At 35.7% G+C, this 12,812-nt stretch overlaps 1 protein-coding gene across 1 annotated transcript in view; it reads right to left on the bottom strand.

Moving 5' to 3' along the window:
- The window catches only part of LOC149796828 (uncharacterized), a 275,249-nt gene that overhangs the window by 200,197 nt on the left and 62,240 nt on the right, over positions 1-12,812 (bottom strand). Inside the window, exon 17 of the mRNA XM_089960653.1 lies at positions 10,561-12,628. Coding sequence (XP_089816779.1) covers positions 10,561-12,628 — 2,068 coding nt within the window. The remainder of the gene's footprint in view (positions 1-10,560; positions 12,629-12,812) is intronic.

Below are 12,812 nucleotides of genomic sequence, written 5' to 3'. Positions count from 1 at the left end.
GGCACAAGAACAACAACGAGGTGTTGACAGCTTGAAATTTAGTCATCCATCTCTTGACGATTTTGAAAAAAAATTATTGAAAATTAGCTTTAGGAAAAACGTGTTTCCATACGAGTACATAGTTTAGTCAAGTCTGAGAAAACCAGCTTACTGTTAATTTATAAATTCTACTATTACTTAAAGAGAAAATCTATTTTAGGGGAAGATTTTCAATATGTGAAGGATGTAATGAACCACTTGAACCCGAAGACATCAGGTAAACTTCATGATTCACATGTGATGAAGGAGACATTAATGGTGTGCGATATGTTTGAAGAGTTTCATTTGTCAACCATGACATACCGAGTTAGACCTCTGCTATTATTACACTGTATCAGGGTACTAGTAAAATGCCTGTCACAATATGGCGAATATAGATTTGATACCTCATAAAGACATGTACCTGACGGTTGAAAGGGGACTCACAGGAGATATTAGCATGGTGTTCAAGACATGCGAAAGTTAAAAAATGTATTTTTGGAGAATAATGAAGGGAATCTTTAGGTAGCTAGTACTGATGAAATATACAAATATCTTGAACTGAACCATTCTGACAATGAAAAGATAACGGAGAAAAACATGAGCATATAATAATTTACAATACTGAACTCGCGTGCAACATCATATTGCACTCATAAAGGAACTACTTTCTATTGTAAACAAACAATGGACGCAGACGCTAGCACTTTTGATTTGTAAACAAATCATATACACTCGCTTAGTGCTTTTTACGTTTTGGTTGATTAAATTTGTTTCTGAATGAAGTAAAGCAGATGTTTCGTGGACTGCCACATACCAGCTGCTTTGGCACCTTCCGCGTTAGCTTTTTGGATACAATGTTTCGGATTTAGGCTAGCTATACAGTAGACGCCTGAAAGGGTCCTTACAAATAACATGCATGATAAGGCATAAACTGTCTTCTTTGGCTGTAATAAGAATGGCAAAAAATATATTCACAGTTTTACATCCTGAATTTCCTCAAAATGTACTTTCTGAGTTCTGCAAATCCGAATTACATCAGCCATGTCATAGGTTCTCCATCTTGATTACACATTTCGAAATTGTACTGTAATTTTGAATATACGTGCAATTACATCCTCCTTACTGTACTCAAAATGAAATAAGCATTAAATTCCATAGCGTATTTTTGATAATTGTAATTGAAAGACTTCATATTTTTCCCACATTATGATTTCAAACATTCAATGACAGAAACAGAAACACATTTGCAGATGTCAACACGCTTCTCTCTCGCTTCTTCAATCCGATGCATTTCATATAGAAATGTAACATATAAATCCAGTCCATAATCACGTAATTTCGTAGAATCGACAAAAATATCAAAATCTATTCATTCCAGATCAAATGGAAAAGTTGATGCAATGCGCATTCATTCGCAATATGACTCCAAATTTCAATTTTAACTAGACACGCCATTTTTTCCCGAAAGTTATGTATAGCGCGCGACTAAGTTCAAATTTATCTGGGCGGAGTTATGTGCACAGTAATAATGTTGTGTAATGATGAATCTGCGCTTGTATATTTAGTTTGGAATATGGCATACATTCAGTTACTTTGTTTCTTGTAGTGTATTTTGTTAATATAATTGAGCATTAGGTAGAATAAGAAAATGAGCATATAATAAAAAGGTTACTGCATTTGTATGGGAAAATATGAACTCGTTTTGTCGGATGGATATACTTCACTCCCGAGGTCGTGCAGTATTCCATCCAAAAAGCTCGTTCATATTTTCTCATACAAATGCAGTAACCTATAATTACTAGACAAAGTATATTATTCACTACATGCAAAATACTATACGAGTAAAGGTGAATGATTAAATTAGGACCAACAGAGGAATCTTGTTCCCCAAAAACTTGGACGGGAAAATACTAGTACATAACCTTGAATGAGAGAAAAGCAATCAATGACTTTGAGAAAGACTATTTAAACTTCGGAACAATGCAGACTTGGGAAAATGTCAACAAAGAACACAAGTTAAAATAATGGACAATGTTAAAGACTTGTCCAAGGCATACAAACTATCATCAGTAATATCGGTGTTTATGAAGTGAGAAAAGAAAAGAAAATATCAAGAAGGCTTATTAAAAGAACAACTGTTTAAGAACAACGTATTACAGTTTGGACATCAAAACCACACTTAGATGTTCAAACAACAAAAATGTTTAAATTTTATTTAAAAAACTGGACCAAAGAAAATGGAGAAGCGTCTGCAGGGCATAATGGCGAAGACACTGCAAAATGCAGAAATCCAGCCCGTAAAAGAAAAAAAGAAAAAAGACCCATCCAACAATAAAAACAGTTGAAAAGCAAAATATACGTACACATAAAACCGAAATACTAGTGAAAGATTTAAAGATGGATGAACTTAATTAATATTTCTGTTAACACACAGGCTGCATTAAACAAACCTCAAAATCAAACGTGTGTGTGTGTGATTTTGATTTTTCAGTCATATCGCTACGATGTCTGCAGTGTGACAGTTTATGCTTATGTCTAGCACTGGGGCATCATGCCGCAGACATGTACCCAGTCACATTATTCCGACACCAGGCCGACCAGTCCCAACACTAACCTCTCAATGCTGAGCGCCTACAAGGCAGCTGTTAGTACCATTTTTATGTCTTTGGTATGACTCGACCGGGGTTCGAACCCGCCACCTCCCCTATTCGAGGAGGATGCTCTAACCACATGGCCATCGGAGCGGTCACAATGAAATGTAAAGTATGATGAAAGACAATGTTGCTGATAAGGAAAGTCAGCAGGTTGTGTCTAGGGCAGGCTCGGGAGCCTAGCGCTGGCTACATTGTCGTGTCCAAAATGCATGATAAAAGAGTGGGTGTGATTGTGTGATTTGGATTTTTAACGTAGCTTTAACAATTTTTCAGTCATATCGCTACGATGTCTGCAGTGTGGCAGTTTATAGTGATATCTAGCACTGGGGGGGGGGGGCATCATGCCGCAGACATGTAGCATGATGTTCCACCCAGTCACATTATCCTGACACCAGGCCAACCAGTCCTTACACTAACCTCTTAACACATTAACTCCTGCTGACGAGTTTAAGTGGCAGGAGGCAGTAACCTACAGCCGAACTCTGTAGCGTCAATGTCATGTAAGATGCACTAGAAAGGTACAGATGTAGCTCTACAATGATACTAAAAAATCAGGAATGTCTAGTTGCACTACAAAATACAGAGTGAAAAACCTCATTTTTGGACCCGATTTGTTTTCTACCCAAACTTCGCCTGTGGTCATAATCCGATTTCGTGTCCAGACTTTAGACTTTTCGGTCTCAGATCTAAGGCAGACCGGTATGAACTGCAGACAGATAGATGAACCTTTGCAAAAAGTAGGATTAGATGGGCATTTGGAATAAAGAGTGGTCTCGATATGAAAATAATGGGTGCGGTAAGGTGGCGCTATACAGTTACGCATTTTCCATAGGGTTAGGATTTTAAAGAAAAAGGATTTCTCCGGCTTTCCTCACTGGTTATACTGGCTATTTAAAAAAGACCTTGTATATCTTAGGTATAATTAAAAGAACCTTTAATTCCCTTTATTTTGGTGCATGATTGATGGGTGTACTATGGGTTATAGAGTATACAGCTTGGCCTTACTTCAAATGTGCACCTTTCAAAAAAGTGCTAGCTCTACTTGGTCATTTTCACTTCCTGAACTTCAGAGGTAAATTGTATAAAAAAGAGCCGATAGCTTTTTTTACATTTTATATATTTGGTAATTCATTCATTGTACTTTCAGAAGCTGGTATTGTCTAGTCTGGCAAAATTCATTTTCCCTATTTTAATAGCTGCTATGTATAGTGTACTTTAGACTAATTCAGGCTGATTTTTTAACACAAGGGAGCAGTCATTTTAGTTAACAGTGTGCTTAAATCATGTAAAATTTCCAAAAGTACAATATCCAAAGAAATATCATCCGCATTACGTTACTGTAGCATATAGGTATGCTAGCATTCTCTCCATTGTGCATGTTTTAAATGCAAACTACTTCACCTTACATACGTCACTCTCTCTAAAGTACATATTAATTAGTGAGCGCCCAAAAAAAGAAAAAAAAAAACTTTTTTACCCCTCTGCTCATGCGCGAGCCAAATAGCCAACGAAAAACGATGTTTCTAACACAACTAGGCAGTATGGTATTGGAAGATCACCTGGAACTTGGTGTTTTAGGATTTATTCAGAAATAGCTTTCAAAATGTGTTTCCTACTCTAATTTCAGACGAAAACGACAAAAACCTCCTGGTTAATGTCTTAATGCTGAGCGCCAAGCGAGGTAGCTGTTAGTACCATTTTTATAACTCATTGGAATGACTAGGCCGGGGATCGAAGCCGTGACCTCCCGCAACCGAGGCGGACGCTCTAACCACGCGGCCACCGGAAAGGTATGATGAAACAGAACACATATTAATCATGGATTTAACAACGAAAATAACTATATACCAAAAGTTATGACTAAGAATGTATGAAGCATACACTGCATCCCAACAACAAAAATTTGGAATTAAAAATCAGAACAAAAACGAAACATTTCAAGAATTTAGAAGAATGTTTATTAAATTAATTGTGAAGTACTGCATTGCTTAGAATAAAACAATAAAAAAGGTTTGCTTTACCAAACGTTTTTGGAATTATCTAAAAAATGGACTCAAACCAAGATAAGTAGATACATAAACACTTATTATGGAACACAAATGGAATTTTTTTAAAACACTAGTACATAAACTGTTACATAAACTTGGATTTGAAAATTTACTTATCGATGTGCAAAATTTTTCTTGGTGAAGCGCAAAAACTCTTCAAGCAATTTATCAAGTGAACTAAAAACTTCTATTACAGTTAAGTTACAAAATATTTAATTAAAAATGTACACATACCTAGACTCAAACAAAAATAAAGAAAAAAAAATGTGCATATCCTAATTATTGACTTTTTAAGACAAAATTAGTATATTAAAAAAATGTTTCTTTGTGTATATGATATAGACTTTTAAGCTTTATCATTTTTTCGTCATATCGCTACGATGTTTGCAGTGTGGCAGTTTATAGAGATGTCTGGGACTGGGGCATCATGTCCCACCGGTAAAATTGCCCCGACACCATGCTGACCAGTCATAACACTAACCTCTTAAAGCTGAGCACCAAGCGAGGCACCTGTTAGTACCATTTCTACAAGTCTTTGGTATCACACTAACCACTTAGGAAACCGGACCGTTGCGAAGAGGATTCTCACTGTCTCCTTAATAATAATCTCCATTTTAATAACTCATTAGTTAATGTACAACTTTTAAGTGATTATATTCTTTTCTCATTCCGGCTTGAACCAGTCTTGTGTAGGTCAGTCCAATTTTGATCTACCCAAAACATAAGACTGGTTTCACCAGATCGAATCACGTTTTGAAAAATCTAATCCCTAAAGTCCAAAGAACAGGAGGTCTTTATAGCTTTTTTTTTTTTCTTTAATAGTCCAAACATGCCCATCCTCATGCAACTGGCAGAAGGTGGCCGGGAAAAAAAAAAACTAATATTGCGAGTATCAGCAGTAATTTACTAGTCGAGTATTGGAAGCAGTAAATAAATGCAACGCATCTACAGTACTAGTACTGAAGCAAATGCTGCACAAAGTATAAAGGAGGGAATGACAATTTTAGCAGCAGATTATACTGAAAGTCGTGTAATATCCATAGTAGTAATTGTAGTAGAAGAGAATTAAAACGATTTAGGAGCACATTAAATACGTGCACAGAGACGGGTGTCTTTTTGGACGAAGATCTGGACATGTATGCTAGTGTGTGTGCACTGGATGGCTGTGTAGCAAAGTGTGAGAACGGAGTATCACCATAAAAACTTGTGGTTTCATTATGTCTTTTATTTTGGGTCAGTTTTTCTGTCATTTAAGATACAAGTATGGCCGTAATACATAAAATATCATCTCATTTTGCTTCTAAGAGATGTTTATTATGTACATGTTAATATTCTCAATAGTGAAATTCTACATGTACAATACTAAAATATTTATATATATATATAATCAATAAGTTTCACACTTAAAAAAGAATTCACACAACATTTACATTCAACAACTTAGGTAAAGATATTCGTCACACAAATGTCTTCTTGAAGAATACTTACAATGCCCAATGGATAAGGAGATATAATAAGCTCTTCTTCATTTATCAATGTAACCAAGCCAGTCACCAGAAAGAAAACACTGGTGCAATCACTGAAGCATAATGCCAAGAAGGGTAGGTGGCTTTATTTCTTTAATTTAAAATTGTCTGATGACAGGATTTTTAATTCACAGACTAATTCCTTTAAGATTAAATGATGATGCAACTAAGTATAAAAAAAAACGACCTGTAATCTTCATATTTCTGTTCAACTGCACATTGACAATACCTTTAGATACAGTTGTCTAATCAAGATACTACCATTATCATTTTTCTGGAAGGTGATATTCTTTTTTTCCAATTATTTTATTTTCTAGTTTTCACTTATTAGCATGCAATACTTAAATGGAACAGTCTGTAAACCCAGTTTCAGTAATGTTACGCATTTATGTACAGTCAGTCCATTATACACAGTGCAAAGGTAAAATGGAAATTTGACAAAATGAAACACAATTTTTATCCTCTTGCACTTATTATACAGGTGAAATGCCTTTTAACTTGAAAAATATACACACACATTTCTTAAACATTCTTAAGCATCACCCAGTGGATTATTTTCGTTCTTTCTGTACTCTGCTTGCTTAACAGTCACTTCAGAATGCATCCATAATGATTCACTGATGGACCAATCATGTGTATTTCAAGGCCTGTACACTATCACAGACCGGGAGAAAATGACGGCCGAGTTAAAACAAAAAACGCCTCCTCGAGTTGTGGCTACAATTCTTTAATCTCCCTTTATTCTACATGAATGGTGGGCAATAATCATACTGACTGGATTAACTGGCTATAATTGATCCAGTAATGAATATAAAAAAAACGAAAGTGTCTGGTCAGTGTAATAGAAAAAGATAAATCCACTGGCAAACCTAAATTTTACTTCTTTATCTTATTACTTCAGTATGGAACTATTATTTATTAGTGAAATAGTCATAGTGCCCTTGCCAGCCTTTGTAAATATATCCCAACGAATTTAATAATGTATTTCATCATAACCATGTTCTTGACTTGTTATACATTTCGTAGGTCCAGTTGTCTGCACAATTCATATCATTAGATTGTTAAGATACATCTGTATAAATGTCAGATATTAGCTTTTCTAAATTTGTTTTCAATGGAAATTTGACCTCATGTTTAGTCTGCTCCAAATATGGTTGTGTGACCTCGACCTTTCCACTAGGACCAAAAAGAGATCTATTCTGCAAAGCATACATCTGCCTTCATTCTTTATAAATAGCCAGTGAGTGAATAAACAAAGGTAGAATGCTTATGTTTACCTCCCCTTGAATACACCTTTGTAAAAGAGACTTCAACGAAACTAGGTTGCTAATAGTTGATATTAATAGAGATCTGGATAGGAGTAGAACTGCAAAACTTTATGTTTGTGGATGTAAACTTTAAAAAAATTTAAAAAGACATTCAGCTGTCCGAGGTTTTGAGGTCACATGCAATGGAAAGTTTATCTTGGGACTAAGCATTCTAAATTCGGAATGGAGAGTTGCCCCCCACAATTTGGAGACCTAAAATCAGATTTTCAGGAGTAAAAAACTTGAAGCTAATAAAATCGTGGTACTGTATTTATTACAATATAAACTATTAGAGTTTTCCAATAAAACTAATAACTGCATCTTTGTTCATGCCATGCATGTGAGATAAATATACATTTTTTTATTTAAATGTGTGCCCTTAGTGTTTACTTTTTTTATTTCAGCATATCTCCAGTACAATGTAAAACAAATAATGGTGAATCATATATGCTTGTGGCTTCTCTTGCCTGCTAGAACAGGACAAAGTAACAGGAAAATAGGGGAAAGTACTCTAGTCATGGAAGTAATAGTAATTGAAAATTCTATAAAGTGTGTTATCACCATGCATCTTGAAATAAAGGATAATGAAGCAAAATACACATTAAACTTTACGAAAGTAATGCATTTTTCTCGTCTTTAAATACACTGGCTGTGTAACTCTGCAAGTCTAAAATGCTAGCCTTGAAAGTACCGTATCTTCTTGCTCATTTGTCGAGTCAAACTGCAAATAACAAAGATCCAGATCAACCGCTGCATAAGGCACCAGCAGATTAAGATTTGTTTTGTTGACTGCTGATTACTCCGAACAAAATACACAAATCTAGACCTCCTGACACATTATGCAACAGATGAAGTCTGCGCAGTTTGCAGTTGACTCATTCGCAAATAAGTCATCTCGTAAAAGTTCTGTTTTCCTCACTTAACAAGATGAATTATGGGATATATTCCTTTATCTATACTGGTATTAAGCCTTTATTAACTCCACGTAGATGATGCTTCGGCTTGGGCTACAAAAGCATGGAGTTTCACTCACTTCTTGAGGTTCTTGAATTAATTTTTTGGCAAATCGTACATAAACGTAGACAGAAATATTCATCTAAATCTGCATAAAAGCTAATTACAATTCTAGTGTTGCATCAGTAAAACTTTTCAGATTGCTCTTCAAGCTACATAGTGACACGATAGTTAATTTTTATATCCAGGATACAATAACGGTCATTGGAGGAGAAAAAGATAAGCCATGAACTCGACCGAATTGCTCCCCAGCAAACAACTTTTTTTAATGCTTGATAACAGTTTCTGATTTATGTATTTTCCAAAACTGGCTTATAATCCATTCAATTGTCTTGCTTGCCAATTGAGAGGTGTGTGATGAGTGCCGACTTTTAAGCCAGAAGGCAGAGCAGGTGATACCTGACCACTTGTTAATCCTGTGATTAAAGTAATGACTTGTGGAATAAAATTAACACCAGCCTCACTGAGCATCAGGAGTTCACTCAAGCATTGCTTGGAATTTACATCAGGGGTGTCACTACCTTGAAAACAGGCACAGCAGCAGGACTCCCTACTGAAAAACATCGTGTGTAAAACTTAAAGTTTGGGCACCACCTGAGCTCCCAACTTGTAGAGAGTACTGCCTGGCCAAAGCGTCATTTGAGGATTGTGATAATAATGTAGTGTATTTACACTAAATGCCAAGAAAATAAGCGAAAGTTGTCAGTTCCAGTCAAATGCTTGTTAAACCATTGAATTTCAGTACAAGAAGAGTGCCAGCCTAGCACTGTATTTACAATCTTTGTCTTTGAGAGTCGCAATACCCACTATAGGTAACAAAGTCAATAACAGAACATGTACAGTCCATAGGTATAGTGATAAACAGGCATGAATCAGTGTCAAAGGCTGAAAAAATAACTTTTCTTAACTGTATTAAAATTGCAATAAAAGTCTGACTTAAAATTAAAAATGATCTTAATAAAGGAATAAACCAATACAGTGATGCAGAGCTAAACATCTTAGCCTTAGTTTTGCATCTGTTTTCACAACATAAATCTCAGTTATGATAACAATACTTATCATTCTTAAAAAAAAATGAAAATGTCTTGTGTATCATCAATACACATGTCCTGTATTGGAAATTATGTATTGTGATATTTTATCGTTTTGGAAGTAAGCTGATGATACCAAGTCCTAGTGGTGAGGAAATTTCAAGTTCTTTTCGCTTTTATAGTCAACTGTAAAAAGCTTTACCTGCATCCATACATTGATGAATCACCTTAAAACAACAAAAATTGAACACTGCTAATGATGACGCCAGCATCATGAAGAAATGTTTGAGGCTACTAATTATGACAAACACCCCCCCCCCAGCTGTTTTCTTCCTGAGAGGAAAGAATAGCGCTGACCCACCCTCCTACCTGATTATTGGACGTTTTAAAATGTTAGGCACATCTAACATACGGCTACTCTAGGTAAACAATTCTGCTGCAAAGGTTTAGAATTTTGTTGTAAAATAATAAAAACTATGAAAGAAATAATAAGATCCTAAGCAGATTTCTGCAAAACAAGTGTAAATTAATTTATGGTAAATAAATAAATAAAAACACTAAATAACAAATGATTCAATGAACTAGAAAGCATGGAGATTTCTGAATTTTACGTTTGCATTTTGTTAAGTTTTTTTCCTCTGTTTTGTTTATGTTCTAGGTAATGTAGTAAATGTCTGCATGTCAGACTTGGTTCTTAACTGATGCCTAGCAGACATGGGCAGTGTAGGATCCAACAGTTCAGGTCTAGCAAATAAGGAACAAAATATTCAAGCCCGAGTTTAAGCAATGTAATTTTACAAGTTATATTGGTAATGCCCACGAGTTCATTTTGAACCCTTATTCCTTTTTTAATCATTAGAAAACCTTCATGAAAAGACTTATAACTGCAAGAAAGACGGCTCTTTCTCTAACAGTGATATTATCACAGACAGGATTACAAGATGAGAATGAGCTTTTTTATCTCAGAGAATTTCTAGGTGACTGTGACCTATCTTCATCAAGACACTGACTGCGTGTTCTCCTTGGTAACTCTTCCTCATACAAATTTTCTACATCTATAAGGTCTGATTCATCATAACTTTTAGAACTTTGTGTTGGCGAGAGTGACCTCAGTAACAATTTGTCGGCTTCAACTTTACTTCCAGAAAACACTCTACTCGAGCTGTGCAGACTATTTGTGCTTGTGGGCGAGGTTTCATGGTTTGTAGTAAAATGTTTCCTTTCCATGACTCCATCAATAATAAGCGAGTCAAAATCCCTATCAATTTTTCTACTCACACTACGTGTAGTTATTGATTCATGGATGTTTTTCTTGTCCGAGAGAGGGGACTGACATCGCAGTCCTGGGCTGTTTCCTGTCCTTCTATTAACATTGCCATCACCATCTCGCATAGGGGAGAGTTCATTCAAAACACGGAAGTTATTCCTAAAATCTGGACTTGATAAATCGGATGATCTTGAATCAGTCAGTGTTCTGGGTGGACTAAAAAGCGAATCAAGCCTGGTTTGGGACCTATCATGAAATCCATTAAGTATGTGATTTTGTTTCTGTTTTCTAAGCAAATGAATCTGTACTTTCTCTCTCAACTCGTTTGACACAATAAGTTTATTATTTCTCAAGTACCCATTCAACTCATTTTTTATATGTTCAGATACATTTTTTGAGCTTGGAAGAGAATCAATAAATTTGTCTCTCACTAAAAGTTTTTCCTGAACTCTACCTCTACGAAAAACTATGGATTTGGAATTTCTTAAAGGGACAGAACGTCGAGTATGACGCAGGATGACTGCATTCTTGCAATCTTCATTTGTCTCTGATTTTATAATTTCCAATGCACTGTCTTCAGAGACTACTGAACTTCTCATTTCCTGAACAGGAACTATTGTCTTGTCTTCCTCTTTGATATTTTTCTCAATTTTATTTTCAGCTTCATCATTCGAGTTTCTTTCAACTGGTGTGAAATATTTCTTTAGACTCTCCTGTCCTTGCAATAGAACTTTCCTATCCTTCCTTGATGAGTTGGCTTTCTTTCTTGTTGATAAAAAATCCCGTTGGTTCCTATCCCTATTCTTTGAAGCGAGAGATGTCTCTCTAACATCTGGAGTCTGATCATTCTCATCGGCTAACATTTCTTTTAATTCCTTCTTAATTACAATAGAATCGTTGTTTCCTGTTTCTCTATTAACATTCTCTGATTCAGCAGGACTTAAATCTGACTCTCTTTTAGCTCTAGTCCTTAAAGACATACGGGTAGACTCAGTCTCCTCATCCACGGAGTCATCAATTGGAGCCTGAGTCTCGCCTTCAGATGTGCCGATCATACCACTAGCTATCACAGAATTATTGTTAACATTAAGTGGAATAATCTCGTGCAAATTCTCTTGTATTGGTCTATTTAATTTATGTCTTAGTTTCAGCCTTGATTTTGGAGGCCTACCCCTTGTGGGTTTGACAGGTCCCTCAAGATTTGAGCTGGTGGATTTCTTCTCAGAGTCTAAAGTCAAATCTTTGAAATGAGAGTTTTGGGAATTCCCTTCTGATGTGACATTTGCTTGATCTCTTCCTTCTGAGATGTCTACACCATCCTCTGTCATTGTACCTATTTCAGCACTAACCAACTCTTCCTTCACACCAACAGCAGCATCATTGGTCACAATATCCTTTTTTATTGATACACTATCAAAATTCAGTCTTTGTCTTTCCTTCCTTTTGTGTTTTATGCCAGATAGTGAACCTGACTGAGAAGTCCCTTGGATTAATACACCTGAACTAGCTCCACTTGAGATGATGTTTTCAGTTTCTGTTTGTACAGTGGATGGACTTTTCTTGGAAGATGCAGGAAAGAGAGTCTCTTTGTGTGTGGGTGGGCTGAACTTCCTGATGATCTTTTCAATTTCTCTAGCGCTGAAGTTGTACTTTTTGTCCATAAGGACATTCAAGGCAGAATAAAATATGTTTTCTCTAACTCTATTGTAGGATCGCTTGATTTTCTCTCTGCGACTAACCATGTAACACAGATTTCTCACCTGAAATATAAAACGGAGAAGATACATACAAATGTTTATAAGTACTATCAATGTTGAAGGCAACATTTTTGCAGAGACCTATTTTTTAATGTTAGATGACAGGGGAATAATATTATAATTTTCTTTTGACCCTGATCACTACACTACTCCTGAAATGGGATCAATACAGGCTCTTAGCTCAAAC

This window comes from Sinohyriopsis cumingii, chromosome 6 (assembly GCF_028554795.1).
Source record: "Sinohyriopsis cumingii isolate HCF-2022 chromosome 6, ASM2855479v2, whole genome shotgun sequence".
In the NCBI taxonomy this organism is placed as follows: Eukaryota; Metazoa; Mollusca; class Bivalvia; order Unionida; family Unionidae; genus Sinohyriopsis; species Sinohyriopsis cumingii.
The sequence above is the reverse complement of the archived record's forward strand: the minus strand, read 5'-3'. Positions and strand labels throughout refer to the sequence as shown.